Here is an 18,058-nt window from a genome sequence, read left to right as displayed (position 1 = left end):
AGTGAGAAAATTAACCTAACTACTAGATAACCTCTTCCCAATCTTTTGGCTAAGAACTATTCTTCGGCTCTTTGGGGGAAGAGGTTTTGTTTGGTTGGATGGCTGGTGTTACTGGCTACCCCCACCACCACTCCTTCCCTCAGTTCTCTGCTTTATTGTGTAATGCAGATGAGGCCGGGATGTGTTATTGATGTTACCATGTTTTAATTCTTGATTTACTTAATTCTTGATATCTTTAATGCGGGGAGAAAATATCTTCCAAGCACTCATTAAAGAAATGTTCTTGTGTTCAATTTGCCCTGGCTGCAGAATCGATTCATGAACGTCACCTGCTGTCCCTACCCTGAGTCACAGAAATTGCTTAAAATAGATTGCCTGACAGATCAACTGGAACTGGATGAGCCACACAGACATGGCAACCAGTATTTTTTTAGTATGAAAATATCACGGCACTGCATCCACTCATGAGTAGGGGACAGGAGCTTCCTTTGCAACTTACAGCCCCCACGGTGGTGAACTCCCACATCTCCTTTGAACACATACTCCATGATAAGTCAGATTAACTCTGATATTGCAGAAGTCCTAACCTCTGTCAAACAGTGAGTATAAACCTTAATTTTTAAAGTACACAATCCACATTGCCTCTCCTTGATAACTTGATGAAGCCAGAGAAACATGGATCCTTCCAGAGAAGAAAGGAATGCCTGTAAATCCATACCCAAGCCTGTGGGCTTAAAAAGAAAAAAAAAAAATCTGGCTCTCCTGTTTTTTTGTCCTCTTTGTCTTGAGTGTTTTAATGTTCAGAGACTAGAGGGAAATGGTGTGTCTGCCCCCCATGATTGCACTAACCAGCTTTCTGTAGCAAAGACAACATCAGCTTCTGCATGTGGCAGCATTATAGGCACCAAACACTAATGTAATCATGTGTATGGTTTTAGCCAGGATCTTACTTCCAGAAGCCTAACTAAAATACATGGTCTTAGCTGTCTGATCTCTGAACTCAAGTGATACGTATGAACTTCCTTTTTTCATCAACACTTCAAATGCAGAGAAGCCCCACAGCATTGTGGGGACCCCACTACCAATGATGATATGTCATAGACCAGGACACTGAGATGATCCCTCAAGCTTGAGATTGTCCTTCTAGGTTTCATCATCAATGAAGTGAGGAAATACTTGCTCGTATGTTTGGCTACTACCCCCAAATGGTATAGATTTAAAAATAAATTCAGCACCACTCTGATTTGGGTTCTTTATATTGTCTTTTTAGAAGACGGAATAGGAGAGTGTACCAGCAAGCCAGAATTCTCTGACATGTTTCTACAAAGGGACATTACAAAGGGGTGATTCCCCCCAGCATCTTCAGCAGGCTCCATGCTAGAAATTGACAAAGTGGGAAACACCATACTACAGAAGCATCAGGTGCTTCTAATTAGCAGCTACAGCTCAAACACATCCAGTTGCTCTTTGGTGCAAAAATCCTAAGTGGCAACTCATGCCCACAGCATCGTGTCCAGCCCCACTGCCCAGGATGAAGGCCAAGGGCCACCCCATCAGCCGCCTGCTCTTTCCATTTCAGGTCCCCAGGTGTGACCCAGACTGAGAAATTCTCTGCCCTCTGGGCCAGCACTTGTCACACTGTCACGAACATATGGCCACCTGGGGGTCTTGTTAAGATGCAGATTCTGATGCAGCAGGTCTAGACTGGGGCCTGAGAGTCGCATTTCTAACAAGCCGTTTGGGACCACACTGGGCTTGAATAGCAGGGGGCTGCCTCTCCAGCCAGAAGACTGACGCCCATTCTGCACGTACTGGGCTGAGGTCTGAGAATGGATGTTCATGAGCCACTTCAGTTCTTCCTGGAAAACGATATAAATAGAGCCAAGTTTCTCTCCACGATAATGGATGAAACAGAAGCACACGTAATTGAAATCGTCAGAGAGCCCCAAACTGTGCTTTTGCCATTCATTTCAGCCCCCTCCATCCGAGTGTTTATCCGCACACCCGGAGGGAACAGAGAGCCACCTCACCTCCCGCGCCCTTCTGGCAGAGGGAATATTAAGGAAATGAGGAAAAGCCAGGAACCAACAGAACCTCACAGCTTCCTTCCTTCACAGACCAGATGAGAGGAGTCTGTGAACTTGAGTGAGAAAAAAAAATTACATCTTTATTTTTACTGACCACATGTATTTATTAGCATTTCATTTCATGACTCATGTGGCAACAAACCACAGCAGCAGTAGCAATACCTGGTGACTTTGTCTCCAGCAGAAATACAAGTTATTTCCATGCTATATTACAGCTGTTGCAGATTGTCTTACTCATCACTACGTTGAAATGACTAACTCTTTTTATAATAAGGAAGCTTCCTGGCTCTTGTTAAGAAAGAAGTACATATATTACTAATATCTTCCTTTCTCAGTGTTTTGATAACCAGATTTCAATGAATCGGTTTCTTTGTAGTTCTTTGTTATTTATTTTATATCTTTTACTACACAGTTCTGAAAAGGAGTCCATAAAGCATGAAGGCCTGCATCACACAAAATGTTTAAGATCCCCCAACACAATGTTGGGATGTGAAGAAATGGCAGCTGGTGCATTCAGCATTGTCAACACTAATTAAAATAATTCTTTTAGGTCAGGGATCACAAGTGCATATTCCTGCAGAGCCTAGGTATATAGAAAAATGAGTGAAGTGATCCACTTTAAGAAAAACAAAGAGAGAATAATATATGGCAGCTGACTTTTGCCTTTGGAGTTAGGACAGTGGAGTCAAGAAGAATGTGGCAGGCTGAAGAATGAACATCCTGTCTAAAGGAGGCATCCTGGGATGCCTGGGTGGCTCAGTTGTTGAGCATCTGCCTTTGGCTCAGGGCGTGATCCTGGGGTTCCGGGATCGAGTCCCACATCGGGTTCCCTGCATGGAGCCTGCTTCTCCCTCTGCCTATGTCTCTGCCTCTCTGTCTCTCATGAATAAATAAATAAAAATCTTAAAAAAAAATAAAGGGGGAATCCCTGACAGCTCCACAGTGATGTGAGAACACCCCCAGGTTGCCAGGTCTTCAGATTTTTTCCAAGAAAAGCCAAAAGTCTTAGTGCAGTGGAAATTCGCCCCCCACCCCAAAAATCACACGCACAATATTGTAATGCATATCTTGGCAATTACTGCAATTAACAAGAAACGAAGGAGGAAAGATACTCTGAGCAGGCCAACCAACCAGAATAAACAGCAATCAATATCCATCATGAGATAAATAGACAATATAGGAAAAATTCAGCTTTCCCTTTGCCTTGAGAATGTTTCACAATCACTAAACTTCCAGTTTTGTATTTAAAGAAAGGCAAAATAGTTATCTTAACCAACATCCAAAATTTCATAAGGAGGGTTATCAGATTTAGCAAAAAAAATAGAGGGCAGTCAGTTAAATTTCAATTTCAGATAAGTAACAAATATATTTTTAATATATTTCCCGGTGATATTTAAGATTATACTTATATTTTTTTAATTGCTGTTGTTAGCTGAAATCCATATTTAACTGAGTGTCTTGTAAATCTTATCTGGCAGCTTCACTAATAAGCCAGCGCCAACTGTGATGGAGTGGTTATTATTTAAATGAATATGTAATACTGACAACCAGCATTGCAATTGCATTTTTGTTTTGTTTGGGTAGCATTTTTTGGAGTACCACATTCATTCAGGAAAGTGCATATATCATCAGTACCGCTCAGTCACTTTTCACAACCAAGCACAATCAGTAACCAGTACCCTCATCAAGAAAGAGAACAGTCCTGACCTGCAGGCGCCCCTCATGCCCTTTCCTTGGCCCAAGGGAAATACCATTCCAGACTTAAAACAGCAGAAGTTTGGGGCGCCTGGCTGGCTCAGTCAGTAGAGTATGCAACACTTGATCTCTAGGGTGGTGAGTAGAGATTACTTAAAAATAAATAAACTTTAAAAAAAAAAAAAACAGCATGACTTAGTGTGCTCTGTTTTCAAACCTCGTGTAAATGGGTTTGGGTTGTTTTTTAAGCCTACAAAACTGTGTGTTTACAGGGCGCCTGGGTGGCTCAGTTGAGTGTCTCAGATTGAGTGTCTGACTTCAGGTCAAGATCTCAGGGTCCTGGGATTAGACCCCACATTGGGCTCTGCACTCAACTGGGAGTCTGCTTCCCCCTCTCCCTCTCACCCTCCCCCTACTAGTGCTGGCTCTCTCCTTCTCTCTCTCTTTCTCTCTCTTCTCTCTCTCAAATAAGTAAATAAAATCTTAAAAAAAAAAACTCTGTGTGTGTGCATGTGTGAGAGAGAAAGAATGCTTATTCTGATTATTGGATTATTGTGTAAATCCACGTTTTGGGGGGTAGCAGACACTGCTGTTCCACACGTGATCCCTTGTCCTTGCAATTCCAGTTTCCACCAGCCTGGCTTCCAGCTACCAGGACCTACATTTCTCTGTCTGAAGGTTCTCCTTGGCCACTGCCCCTGGGCAGGAAGTGCCAGGGATTAACACTCCTGGGTACAGCCCTCAACCAGAGACTGATGGGAGTGGGTGGATAAATACCCCAGCTCCCTCACCCCAGGGGTGAGACAGGGGAGGGGCGGGTTCTCCCTGGCTTCCCAGGACTCCCCACCAGGAATCAGGATTGCACCCCAGTTGCATCTGCCATAACATGCTTCTTGTCTTCCTTCCATCGCCTGTCTCACTTCCCCCAGACCCTGGCACTGTTTCCCTAGAACCATCTCCCAAATAACCTTGGTACACTCCATTCCTTGCCTTGGGCTCTATTTCTGGGTGGAACCAAGCTAAAATGTCCAGTGACATGAAATTACCCTCAGTACCCTACATTTATTCAACAAACTTGTTGCCAGATGCAGTGCTCGGTGCCCTCACAGAAATGCCTGGTGGTGAATGCAGACTCTACACCTTGTCCTGACATGGGCAGAGGACTCCAGAAGCACAGCAGGCCACAGTCCTGTGGCCACAAGTCTGGGATGTTCTTCCCTAAGGCAGAGCTAGCTGACTCCTTGTGAATTCTGATGTGTGTGATAACAGTTGGAGCTACTACATTTTGAAGACTTGCAAAGCGATAATTTACATTTAACATGAAAACGACCCACGTAATATTTTGGATGATTGAGAAGGCAGTCCAGAGTTCTGGGTGCTCCAGGGCATGATGAGCATCCGTGGTTCGTGTTCAGTACAACCAATAAAGGATGTACTGTCCTGGTACGGCCTCATTTCTATTTAAATATATCTCCAAAGCATCTTGTTTACTTGTCATTTGTTTTTTTCACAGAAATCTCAAAGTGAGAGTTCTTAGAAAAAAATCTAAAATTAAAAATGTAAGTTCATTTTCATATTCATGAAAATTAATAAGCAAAAGTTCACTGTATTTTGCAAAAGCATGGTATTGTCTTTTTACATGGCCTGATTGTTACTCTCCATTTCTGACAATAAACCAGAAAGCAAGAGCTATTTATATATCAAGGGCTTTTCCCAGGATCGAAGTATTTAAAAAGTATGCTTGAATAATACACAGATAGCACCAAGCCTTTCCCATGGGAGGAAAATCTGAGTCAGGCCCTCACCCAATCTCAGCACCACTGGGCATTCTCAGTCGGGTGGGGAACACCCCAGAGCCCCATCCTTGCTCCACATCGTGTGGCTGCCTTTCCTGAGATAAGAATTGTCTGTAGAAATGTCCACAATAGCCAAACTGTGGAAGGAGCCTTGGTGTCCATTGAAAGATGAATGGATAAAGAAGATGTGGTCTATGTATACAATGGAATATTACTCAGCCATTAGAAATGACAAATACCCACCATTTGCTTCAACGTGGATGGAACTGGAGGGTATTATGCTGAGTGAAGTAAGTCAGTCGGAGAAGGACAAACATTATATGGTCTCATTCATTTGGGGAATATAAATAATAGTGAAAGGGAATGGAGGGGAAGGGAGAAGAAATGTGTGGGAAATATCAGAAAGGGAGACAGAACATGGAAGACTCCTAACTCTGGGAAACGAACTAGGGGTGGTGGAAGGGGAGGAGGACGGGGGGTGGGGGGGGGTGGGGGGGGGGTGGGGGTGACTGGGTGGCGGGCACTGAGGGGGGCACTTGACGGGATGAACACTGGGTGTTATTCTGTATGTTGGCAAATTGAACACCAATAAAAAATAAATTTATTATTTAAAAAAAGACTAAAAAAAAAAGAATTGGCTGTAGAAATTGTGTCAGCTCAAAAGCTTGGAACAAAACTCATGTTATGATTTTTCAAATCCCTTTTCCGTGAAATCTGTGTGAAATAACAGCATTTCTGAAACGATAGTTGTATGTTTTATGTCATGTAACTATTATGCTGTTCTGACTGCTTCAATAGTTTTTCAAAAAAGCAAAAGCACTTACAAGTTGAGGATATTTGTGCCTTTTAAAACGTGTCTGCAATGTCAAATTCTGCTGTTCATAAAGAAAAATCATTATATATATTATATTGTATTATATATATTTATACTATATATCTCCGTATATACTATGTGTGTATATTAACATAATATGTGAATAGCTGTATATAGACTTATAATATATATACAGAAAATATATCATTTTATCATGAACAATTACTTTCAACCTCCTAGGAGGAGCCAGAGTTATCAGTCAACATTTGAATAAAGGAGAATGTGTTTTCCTCTGTTTTAGAAAGGTAGTTTTTTGGGGTTTTTTCTTTTGGAATTATTGCCACTCTGAAACTAAATGAAATTATAAAAAGGAAACTAAAGCTGCATATTTAATAGAAAAAGTGTGAGATGCACTCCAGAAATAGAAAAGATGATCAAGAAATATCAAGATGAAATTTCAGTTGGGAGGGGTTCCTAGAACTAGGCGGAAAATAGAGTGTCTGCCTTTAATTTATGGGGAGAGCTTGGAAGCAATGGCCTTCTGTAATCTGCACCATCTGTATTATTGATTAATGGGGTCAAGGGCAGAATTACTCACTGCTGGTTTTCTCCCAGGAGCCCTGTTCTGGTCTCTTCGCCAGATTGACTTCTCGGGCTTCCTTGCAGCCATTTTGCAAAGTGCTAAGGAGGTATAAGTGCCTCCCCTGCTCTGAGTTGAGTGACACCTGCCAACAGATGACAAAGAGGCTCCCATTTTGATGCAGAGGTGATAACATGTCCGTCTCCGCCAATAAATGTGTTCAGGATCAGAATCCATTGGTTACTGGCGTCCATCTAGAGATAAGACATTTTTCACGGAGAAGCAAAGGGAACCACTTAGACTCCACACACCCCAATTTGTGGAAAAGTGAAACATTCAATCATCAAACAATGAGCTGTATTGGTGTCTGCTTGTTTTAATTAACCTAGCTAAACAGAGGGACACCAGGGTGGCTCAGTGGTTGAGCATCTGCCTTTGGCTCAGGTCATGATCCCAGGACCCCGGGATCAGGTCCTGCATCAGGCTTCCCACAGTTCTGCTTCTCCTTCTGCTTATGTCTCTGCCTCTCTGTGTCTCTCATGAATAAATAGGTGAAATCTTTAACAATAAATAAACAAATAAACAAATAAACAAATAAATAAACAAGCTAGCTAAATAGAGTAGTTTCCAATTTGTTTAGCAGACCCCCCCCCTTCCTGGAATATATCCATACCATATCCATATCTGTGGTCCTTATGGTAACTCCTTTCTGCTTGGATTACTTGGCCTCAATCTCTTTAAAACAATATATATTTTAAATTGAGCTGTGGTCACTGCTTTTTGTTTCTCACCTTCAGTTTTTCCCTCTGGCTACCATCTCCAACATACCTGCCTAAGGGCTTAAAGTAGTGGAGAAAAGATGATCTCCATGTGCCACAATCACAAATAGATGTCTGCCTTTCATCTCTGCCTGCAGTGAGGTATTGTGCCCTAGTACAAGGGGCAGGGGCTTGAGACCCAGGCTTCCTGGTTCAGATCGCAGCTCCTCCCCCCAGATTGCTGACCAGCGAGGGTGACAGTGCCCACCTTATTAGGTCACTATAGGATTGAATGAGATAGCCCTTCCAGATCCCTGGGTTTGCAGAAAGTGTCAGGTAAATATTTGCTGTTGTGATGAGTGGCGTCACAGAAGGGTAAGGTAGAGGTAGACAGGAGGTCATGGCCACAGCTCTCAATAGAGATACCACAGGCTCATCACTGGTGCTTTAATTCCCTCTAGAGTGTGGAAAGAAATTATTCTCTGGTTTGACTTGTCTTCCGGTTCATTGCTTCTATAGAAAAAAATTGGTTTCCCTCAAGTGTGGGCTCTGAATCTGAGGCTAAATTTGATGATGGTCCCACAACTGAAAGCTATTCTGGAGGATAAAATGATCACTACTCAGCCAGGGTTGGCAGGTAGGCTCAATGCAAGGTGTTAGCTCTTGCAGCAGTAAATCTAAGTGGATAATTTGTATTATACTTCCTTATTTTTTATTTTTACTTAAGTTATATACTCGCAGAGTTTAAAGAGACAACCAGTTATAAAAAGCTTGTTATGAAAGACAGCTCTCTTCCAGTCCACCAGCACCATTTCCCACTGTTTTGAGGCAACTGTGTTTTTTAAATGAGGTATAGTTGATGCACAATGTTTCATTAGTTTCAGGTGCACAGCATGGTGATTGGTGGGTCAGAGTCCTCCAGTAGCTCTTTGAGAAAGGATTCATGGGAAGTAAAGTTTTCGAGACAATTGCATCTTTCTTATTATTCTTCTCTCTTAATGAATAGTTTGGGCACAGAACTTGAAGCTGAAATCATTTTCCTCTCTGAGTTTAAAGACGTAACTCCATTGTCTTCTAGCTTCCAGTGCTTTTGTGGAGAAATAAAATGTCATTCTGATTTTGATCCTTTGTATGTAATCCCATTTCTTTCTTTCTGGTGGTTTCTAGGACCTTTTCTCTGTGCTGGTATTCTGAAAATTCACGATCTGCTTCAGTGTATATCATCATTCACTGTGCTGAACTCTCAGCTGGCTGTTTTACTCAGGAAAATGCACATCCTTAACTTCTAGGAAATTTTTTAAAAATTATTTATTTGATTGTTTTCTCTCTCCTGTTGTAACTTCTGTCTTCACGTGCCAGGTTCCCTGTGCCTGTTAAACTGAGGGAGGTACAGTCACTGGCCTGCTTGAAGTGAAGCAGATAGTTTGTGGATTAAATTTTGAAATAGTCTTGCCGTGATCCTGTCTGCAGACCCTCCTTCACCCTCACTTCTAGAAATGTGCCCACTGCCACCTAAGTGACCCACTGTTCTTCTATTTTCCTGCATCCAAAATTTTGTTCCTCTGATCAGCTCTTACATTCTCATTTCCTTGGGGGTTTATGCCTTTTAAAAAAATAAAAATCCCTACTATTATCTTGTTCTGGTATAACAAGAAAGAGCAGAGATCATGGTGTGTATCTAATCTGCAGTCTTTAACTAAAAGCCCAAGTGATTTTCTAAGGAAATGCAGAATTGATATTTGCCACATGTTTAAAGTCCATTTTCCTAATCAGTGTACACCAAATAAATACACACAACCTTTTATGACCTGCTGGAAAACAGGCAGTCTAGCCCAATGTAAGCTATTCCATAGGTGACCACAGATTCAAAGACTGTACAGCATAAGGAGAGAGCATGATAAGAGGGTAAAGGATACTTTCCATTCCTTCTGAAGTGATTTCTGTGGCATGAGCTCTCTTCTCAACAACCCCCTCATCTGTAGCTTAGATCTACAAATACAAAACCTAATAAGGCAAAATCAGCAACAGAAAAATACCTAAGTGTCCCTATAACAAGTGGAAGAATGTGTTCGTGGAAAGAGACCTCATTACTCATTTATGGTTCTATTTAAGTCATATCTTTCATGTTATTTGAATCCAGCAAGCCTTTTCTGGCTTCCCTTGGCCTGATCTTTTCTTTAGAGACTGGCACAGTAGTCAGGGAGAGAAGAGACCCCAAATGTTGCCTTGACCCCGAATCCCTTTTTCCTACTGTCTTTGGGACAGCATGTGGCTCCACTGGCCCAGCTGACAGCTGACATTTGCTGTGTCCTCCTTCACTTCTGAGGCCAAGGGCAAAGGCAGCTAGACAGGCACTGTGGCCGTGGGGTGGTAGACACCTGTCTAAGGGGCTGGGAGAGAGTTGTGAGCCACAGCCCAGGGCACTCCCGACATGGCTCTGCAGACTCTTCCACCCTTCTTTCTGGAGTCTGCCACAACTGACCCACTCCACAAAGCAAAGAACAAGCAGCAGGTATCCCTCAAGAGGAGACTTGGAAGGGCTTACCAAGGAGAAATCGGAACCAGAATCTTAACCTGGTGTCTGCAGCACCCCCATCACAGCAGCCTCTCCTCCCCACAGCCCAGCCTGGCACTCTCACCTGCCTCTGTCTCACCTAGGGGCTGGCTCCTACCGCAGGAGGTCTGGACACACAGGCCAGGGCTGTCGTGGCCTCCAGCAGTGTGTCTCCTGGCCTCATCACAGCAGAGCCAACATATCCTTAAAGGGACATCGCCCAGCTGCTGAGCAGAACATGCTCTCCAGATAAATATGCAAATCAGCATTTTAAAAATTCTGATGAAACCAGGAGTCAGGTGCTGACAAGGACAGGCCTGTCATAGAGGGGAGAGAAGGGGGCTGCAGACTGGGCTCATCCAGGCCCCTTGTGAAGGGCAGTGGCTGCCCAGCCCCACAGTCCATGAGCCAAGGCTGCAGCAGACATTAGAACATTGACAAGGACATAGGGCAGGTGACTCCTCCATCCCCTTGACATGAGGGATGCTAAGGTTGGTAGGTTCCTGGGATACAACAGGTCTTTGAGTCGGCTTTGCTGAGCCTTCCTCATGCGGCCCAGCAGCCTGAGACGGCCACCTGACCATCCCTCTCTCCTTCACAGGGGTCAGACCCCAGGCATGATTGGGTGGTGCTCCTACCCCCCCCCCAAACTCTCATCTTCTCTCATGAGTGCCTCCCCCTCATAAAATTGTTGCAAGTTTGATCCCATCTTGGACTCTGCCTTCCAGAAGATCCAGACTAAGATGCCCAAAGACCTTCAATAACTTCCTGTCGACGGGCTGACTGACCGGAACCAGCACAGGAGACAGAAATACTAAGTTGCATTTCCGAATATCCTGTTTCTTACTGTCTTTTCCCCCCTTCCTTCAGGTTGTGGCTCTTTCCTCCTGGTGCCTGCTGAGGGATTCAATTTACTACACGCTGTCTGTGGTTGCGCTCATCGTGGTAAGTGTGTGATGCGCACCTCACCTGAGGGTCCTTGCCCTTTGACTCAACTCATCTTTCTCACAGGTGGAGCCTGTGGGCAGCTCCTCTGCACAGAGCACGTTCAAGGTCTCTGATGACGAGTGAGTGGATAGATGCCTGTCATGGAGGTGGCCTCTTGTGCTTCCGGCTGCTTTGATCACCCAGAACCCCAGCTTGGTAGTGGGGTGCTCTGAACAAGCATGTTGACTCTGATGGTCTGGTCCTGTGAGAGTCCTCTGCTGTTTTCCTGTGACCCTCTGAGCATCCCTGCTCACTTTCTCATGGGCTTCTCTGGAACTGTCTTCAGTGTCAGTGTCCCCGGGTTTGGATCTTACCTCCTCCCTCCATGTGCTCTCCCAGGACGGCACCCATGGCCATTACCACTCATGGTGGACACCTCCACACTGCTTTCTTAGCAGTGGCGTCTCCTTGAGGTCCAGTCTCAGAGAAGCTCCTCTCTACTGGACAGCTTCCTGTCCCAAACTCAACGTCTCTAAAATTAGCATGACCTCCCCAAGATTGGACCCTTTTTTCTGTATTTCAATCCACATTTGTCTCCTAGCTACCAAACCTGTGGCTGATAATAAGCTGACCTTTCCCTGAATTCCATCATACCCACTTGGCTTAATTGTAGGTTTCAGTCTTGTAAAAATCTCCCCAGTGTGTCCCTTCTTAGCCAATTTTAGTTGAGGCTTTTTGTGTCTTTGGGCTGAACTGACACAGCCTGTCATGGGTCAGTATTACAAGAAGCATCGCTGCCACCCACCTTCCCCTGCCCCCTCAGTCAGTCCTCAGAGCATTCCCAGTGTTAGCTCTACAAAGAACACCTGTGAATGCCAGTCCCTCGTGGCTCCATGTCACCTGTGGGGACAAATCCAAACCCCTCAGCTTGACAAGCTGAGTCATCCAGAAGAGTGGTGAATCAGAAAGACACAGAATTAGGACATCTGACCCCTAATTGTGGTCCCCTCCCTTCTTGCTAGCTCTAATGACCTTGGAAAAATCAGTCTGAGTCATAGTTTTCTTACCTACAAAACAAGAACAGATCCACTGAAAGGCTGACTCACCTGTTTACCAAGTACTTACCTGTAGGTTATTTAATTATCAAGATCTATACAAATAAGTTGAAAGTGATGTATAAATAATAGTGAAAGGGAATATAAGGGAAGGGAGAAGAAATGTGTGGGAAATATCAGAAAGGGAGACAGAACGTAAAGACTGCTAACTCTGGGAAACGAACTAGGTGTGGTAGAAGGGGAGGAGGGCGGGGGGTGGGAGTGAATGGGTGACGGGCACTGGGTGTTATTCTGTATGTTAGTAAATTGAACACCAATAAAAAATAAATTAAAAAAAATAAATAAATAAATAAATAAATAAATAAGAAAAAAAAAAAAAGAAAGTGATGTTCAATACAAGACTCTCTACAAGGAACCAGTAGATACTTCAGCCAACAGCAGTTCCTGACAATGAAGATCTTGGGTTGACAACCACGGTCCCCTCATTCCAGGGGCCACTGATAATTGGAAGGGTCAAGACCTGCCCAAGGCATTCAGATACACCATGTCAGAACCAAAGACATGCCTCCTCTGTTGAATTTCCGGTTGGTAGACTTAAGGACACGCATGGATTCTATGTTCTCATTCTCAATTACTACCTGTGGGAAAGGTATGATCATCCCAAATCTAGAAGATCCTTCTGTTCACACAGCGCAGATTTCTCAAACACTTGTTGCAGAAAGCTTTGTCCTGTGACGTAGGAACCCACGTTCATCACCTGCACCCTCTGCTCTCCTGCCTTTAGGGTAATTTGGGATGGTTTTTGAAAGTTACTGTTTCAAAAGGCATGATTTGGGGATGGCATAAATGGACGCAACTCTCTATTTTGCTGAATTCTGGAAAGAGATAACTATTCCCAGAAAGGTGAGGCAATGAGGCAGAAAGCAAAGACTGAGATCTCCCCAGAGCATGGATTCTGCATGTCCACTCTCATCTGTGAATGGCCTGCACTGGCTTCTTTCTGTGTTCTCAGCACAAACACCTCCAGACTCTGTGTGAAATAACTTGTCTTTGGTCAGGTTTATCTGGACATGCTCAAGACTTAAAAAAAAAAAAAAAAAAAAAAGTAATTGTTGCTAGTGATGTGAGAGGAAGTAAAGAGATTTTGCTTCCTTGGGCTTCAGGTGACACCCACTCAAGTGGGGTCTTTGGGCAAAGCTGTCATCCGCCCCATGTGTGGTCTGTGAATCACAGAGCTGAGCCAGTTGAACATGCAGGCTGCCGCAGCCCTGTCTTCCCCTCAGATGGCAACAAGATGCAAAAGCAAGTGATTCTCCGCTGTTACCTGCAGATTTGGACTGTGTCTTTACAGCCCAGATGTCAAGAGCAGAGTTTTCTGATTTTGAGAAAAATGAGATTTCTCCACTGTTAGGAAGTAATGGCAGACATAAAGCTTGAGTCCTCAGGGTTTGGTCTCAGTTCTTATTTTAACCGGTGTTCCACCACCATCAGTAGGCCATGGAAACACCTAGCATGATTATCCAAAAAGCGCAACCCAGAACTTTTAATCCAGTAAGTTCTGGTAGGACCCAGGAAGTTCCACTTTAACCAGGATCTGCCCTGCCCCTCAAGTGACTCAGGTGCACCACACTCACTGCAGGAAACTCAGCCGCAAATACAGCTGGACACCATTTCCTTGGGATCATCACCTGCTGGGTGGTGGTAATCGCTTCCAGAGGAAAGATGGAGATTGTCCAACACAAGGCATCATGGCCTCTTGTTTGTCTGGATTGCTGACTGCTGTTTATTCTAGGCACATTGTCACATGAGACTTGAAACTGAGGTGAGGAGTAGAACAGTCTTCTACACAGAAGCACAACATTTAGCACAAATGCTAAATGTCCCCATATCTGTCCCAGGGCCCAGCCCCAGGCTGCTGCTCAAACCCGCTGTTTGTTTTTGTCAGGGTGTCCTGGGCTCCTCTTTTTGTGTATTCCCCAAATATCATGGTAACAAAATCACTTTTCTTCTGGCCTTCTTTGTATAATATTAGGCTTCTCTATTGGACCCTGTAGTGGGCACTTAAAATTCCTGTATTTAAAAGCCTTTCTCTTGGGATCCCTGGGTGGTGCAGCGGTTTGGCGCCTGCCTTTGGCCCAGGGCGCGATCCTGGAGACCCGGGATCGAATCCCACGTCGGGCTCCCGGTGCATGGAGCCTGCTTCTCCCTCTGCCTGTGTCTCTGCCTCTCTCTCTCTCTCACTGTGTGCCTATCATAAATAAATAAATAAATACTTTTAAAAAAAAAATAAATAAAATAAAAAAAATAAAAGCCTTTCTCCTATCCACAAATAATTACCAACCAACCATACAATTTATTTTATTTAAAGTTTTAGGGTCTTTTTTAAACTCTCCCCATTTTTATGGTTCTGAAATGTTCAGAAGACAGAACTGCCAGTCTGCAGAGGTGATGCAATAAAGAACTTGTTTACCCAGAGGGCAAGTCAAGACTAAGTGGACGCATCAGAATCACCAGATGTCACTTCTTTGTACACCCCTGTGAGAGGCCCCACAGCCCCATGCAGAGGAGCCCCAAGGGTGAACCATGGGGCCTGGGGACCCAGAGAACGGGGGAGATTGCTATCATAGGGATGCTCGTGCCGCTGGGCCAGGAGAGCACAGACAGTGGGGATTACCTGGTCTGAAGCAGGCTTGACCTGGACAAGACCAGAACGCAAACACACAAGAATGAGACAAGCAGAAACCAGCAGAGCTTAAGACCATTAACTTAGAGACAAGGGATTCAGTTCCCTTGGGCATTTGGGTTTTACCTACCTTGACTCTGTGCTGTTTTCTGGTTGGTTTGTTGTCTTTAAGGGAGAAAGCAGAAGAAATTAGGGATGTGTTATTGTCAAAAGCAGTTACAATATCAAAAACATGCAGGGTGTGTCTCTGTCCTTCCTGCCCCACCAGGTATCCCTTTAGCCCTGGCGACATCCTGTACAGTGAAGCCTCAGCCTCATGACTCAAGCCTCTCTCTGCAAGACATGTCACCTTTCAGGTCCTGAAAGCATTCTGGGTTCTTTGGAGCATGTCCCTGTATGCATCTGCCCAGCAGATAGTTTGCACATCCTTACTGATCCGCTTGCAGCTTCGCTCCCATTAACGGTGACCCACCCTGGACCAATGTCCCATCCCCCCACCCCCCACCAGGCAGCTCTGCCTAGCCCTACTCTTTCTCCAAATTCCAGCAGGCCCCACAGCCTCTCTTATTGAAATGTTACTGTAATTTACATAATCATGTAATTTACATAAATGCAAATGATTCATTACATCCTCAGTCTCACAGCTGCCCTAAAAAGGAATACTTTATTTTTACTCTTCATCTCTGCTTTGAGCCATAGGATAAGGGAAACCTTCTGGGGGAGTGGATAGGCCTCAGAGACAGTTTCACTGGCTCACAACTCAGGTTTGGGAGTGCTGCCTACCTGGAGAGGGGCCAGGTGAGCTGTGGCACCAGTTGGGGGACCTCAGGGCCACCCGAGCACTGACACAGCAAAAAGCCCATGCGAGGTAACCCTTCCCTCTCTTCCTCTATAGGGCTGATTGCAATCGCCCCTCTCTCGAAGGGATTTTATGGGGACAGAGGGAGACAACCTGGCTGGCCCAACTGCCAGAGATGGCCTGGGCAGCACTGTCCTGCACTGTAGCCACTGGACACATGTGGCTATTGAGCTCTTGAAATGCAGGTAATGAAACCAAGGAACTGAATTTTCATTTAATTAATTGAAATTTAGGTAGCCACATGTGGCTACTTCATATCATACTGGATAGCACAGTTGTAGGGAGCAAATCCATCCCTGGAAAATATAGGCACAATCTTACAGGCTTCCCTAAGTTTTAACAAGCAGAGACTTGATACTATAGGACTGAGTACTATGCCAGGTCTGTCCATGAAGAATTTCCAGTTCAGCAGTCATGAGGCCCGAGGAATTCAGGGCTTTTTCCAGGGTCAGGGAGCTGAAGTAGCTCAGGTTTGCCAGGGCAGGTGTCTAAGATGGTACATCTATCTCCATTCTAAACCCCTCCCCACCCCAGCAAAGAATTTGGATTTCCCCTCCAATAAAATCTGCCTCTTCATCTTTGAAATCGTCCTGATTTTCCCTCACCCACCATGCAGCCCCCCAGTAGAGAGGCATGCCTGCTACACTTATTTACATTTTTAGACTCAAGGGAATCGCTCCTGCTTTCCCTCTTCTGGTTCCTCTTAAGACAGCTGAATGTAAATGATCCAGAAGTTTCCTTCTCTCTTTCTTTCTTTCTTTCTTTTTCTTTCTTTCTTTCTTTTTCTTTCTTTCTTTCTTTCTTTCTTTCTTTCTTTCTTTCTTTCTTTCTTTCTTTCTTTCTTTCTCTTTCTTTCTTTCTTTCTTTTTTTTATCCAGAAGTTTCTTATGTCACCCTATCTGTAAGAGAAAAGACATCTCCCAGTAGCTGATGACTGTCCTTCTCCCCCACCTCCATGCTGGCCTCCAGGGCCTGCCCCTTTGGCTCAGCATCCTCTCTTCTCAGACCCCTTCCTTACAGGGTGTTAGCATTTCTCTCCAATTGATCCAGCAACACTGAGGATCTTACGCTCATGGTACCCCTGTTACCTCTCAGCTCTCCTTCTGGGAAAGATGAAACCCCTGTTACATCTTGTCTGCTAGGAGATTCTCAGAGGGAATGAATGTGAGAACTTTTAAGTTCCTTAAACAAATCAGCTATGGCCATACACAGAGTCACTGTGTCATCACCCCTGCCACTGAGAGGAAGAAGGGCATGCTCTAAAGGCTGTTGGGGTATATCAGGAAGCTAGGTCTTCCTTGTGTTTGCTCCCAGAGCAGGAAAGTGGGTCAACCAGACAGTGGGATGCACAGAGGACCCTTTTCTGTTTCACAAGGAAAACAGCTTGGGAGTTCCAGTTATGGACCTGTGTTTGGGTTTGCATGCTGGGCAAACATTGCCTTTTTGGTTGGACAACCGTCCTCCCCTGAATCCTGAATCCATCCCCTTGTCTGTTTTCCTTTATCTCGTGGCCTGCCCCTGCATATTTATATGAGATGACCAGCTCTGCTCAAGCCCTGCCTTCAGGTCACCTTTATCTCCTAACCCCTGCAGCCCCCACCACGGTCTTGGGCCTGTTAGAGATCCTGAGGTCGAAACTCCTATTTAACCTTCAAGTGTAAACCATACTGGGGCTTAGCAGGAGCTTTCCAGTGCGTTCCACTGGATTCCTCTCCCCAGAAGGAAAGCCATGGCCTCAGCTAAGCCATCTGCACCCCTAGACCCCAGAGCCGAGGAAGTCCCAACTCCATGTGGGCACATCTCCTGAGAGAGCCTCCAACTGCCGAGTGAGAAGTTGGGGGGCAGGTGAGGGCGAGGGGTGCAGATTCCATTTCCAGCTAGGGAGGGAAGATTCTTCCAAGATTTTAGTCTCTTGAAAAAGAATGGTGGCGTTGATCTTCTCTTATGACTTTTGCTGCTTCAAATTCTACTGGTGCCAGTGACACAAGCTCTGGAAATCTTAGGTTCTTTAGTGTGGCTGATTCTGCTCCTCTGTGGTTACAGCGTGTAGTATTCCAGTCCATAGACTGCCGTGCAACTTGGGGACAGCCACCTGCTTCCCTGCTCCGAAGCCAGCCTGGCTGTCTAATGCCCACACACCTGGGCCCTTCCTGGCCTGTGATCCCCCTGTTTTTCCGTCTTGAGGATGCCACTACCTTTGCGGTTCCCTGGGATGCTCTGTCATTCAGGGATTCACCTGCCTGGTGTAAG

General features: G+C 44.9%; 1 protein-coding gene and 1 long non-coding RNA gene across 4 annotated transcripts in view; one reads left to right on the top strand and one right to left on the bottom strand.

Annotated features, from left to right (window-relative positions):
* SLC24A3 (solute carrier family 24 member 3) overlaps positions 1–18,058 on the top strand; it is a 481,958-nt gene that overhangs the window by 408,641 nt on the left and 55,259 nt on the right. For all 3 annotated transcript variants that reach the window (XM_072799866.1, XM_072799867.1, XM_072799868.1), the window contains one exon: positions 11,155–11,229. In XM_072799866.1, coding sequence (XP_072655967.1) covers positions 11,155–11,229 — 75 coding nt within the window. The remainder of the gene's footprint in view (positions 1–11,154; positions 11,230–18,058) is intronic.
* On the bottom strand, positions 1,230–16,669 carry LOC140618001 (uncharacterized). Its single transcript, XR_012018164.1, has 5 exons — positions 16,463–16,669; positions 15,080–15,114; positions 12,905–14,514; positions 6,991–7,226; positions 1,230–1,859 (listed from the first exon to the last, which is right to left on the bottom strand). It is a non-coding gene; the product is annotated as an uncharacterized lncRNA (long non-coding RNA).

The sequence above is a fragment of the Canis lupus genome, chromosome 26, assembly GCF_048164855.1.
Source record: "Canis lupus baileyi chromosome 26, mCanLup2.hap1, whole genome shotgun sequence".
Classification (NCBI taxonomy): Eukaryota; Metazoa; Chordata; class Mammalia; order Carnivora; family Canidae; genus Canis; species Canis lupus.
The sequence above is the reverse complement of the archived record's forward strand: the minus strand, read 5'-3'. Positions and strand labels throughout refer to the sequence as shown.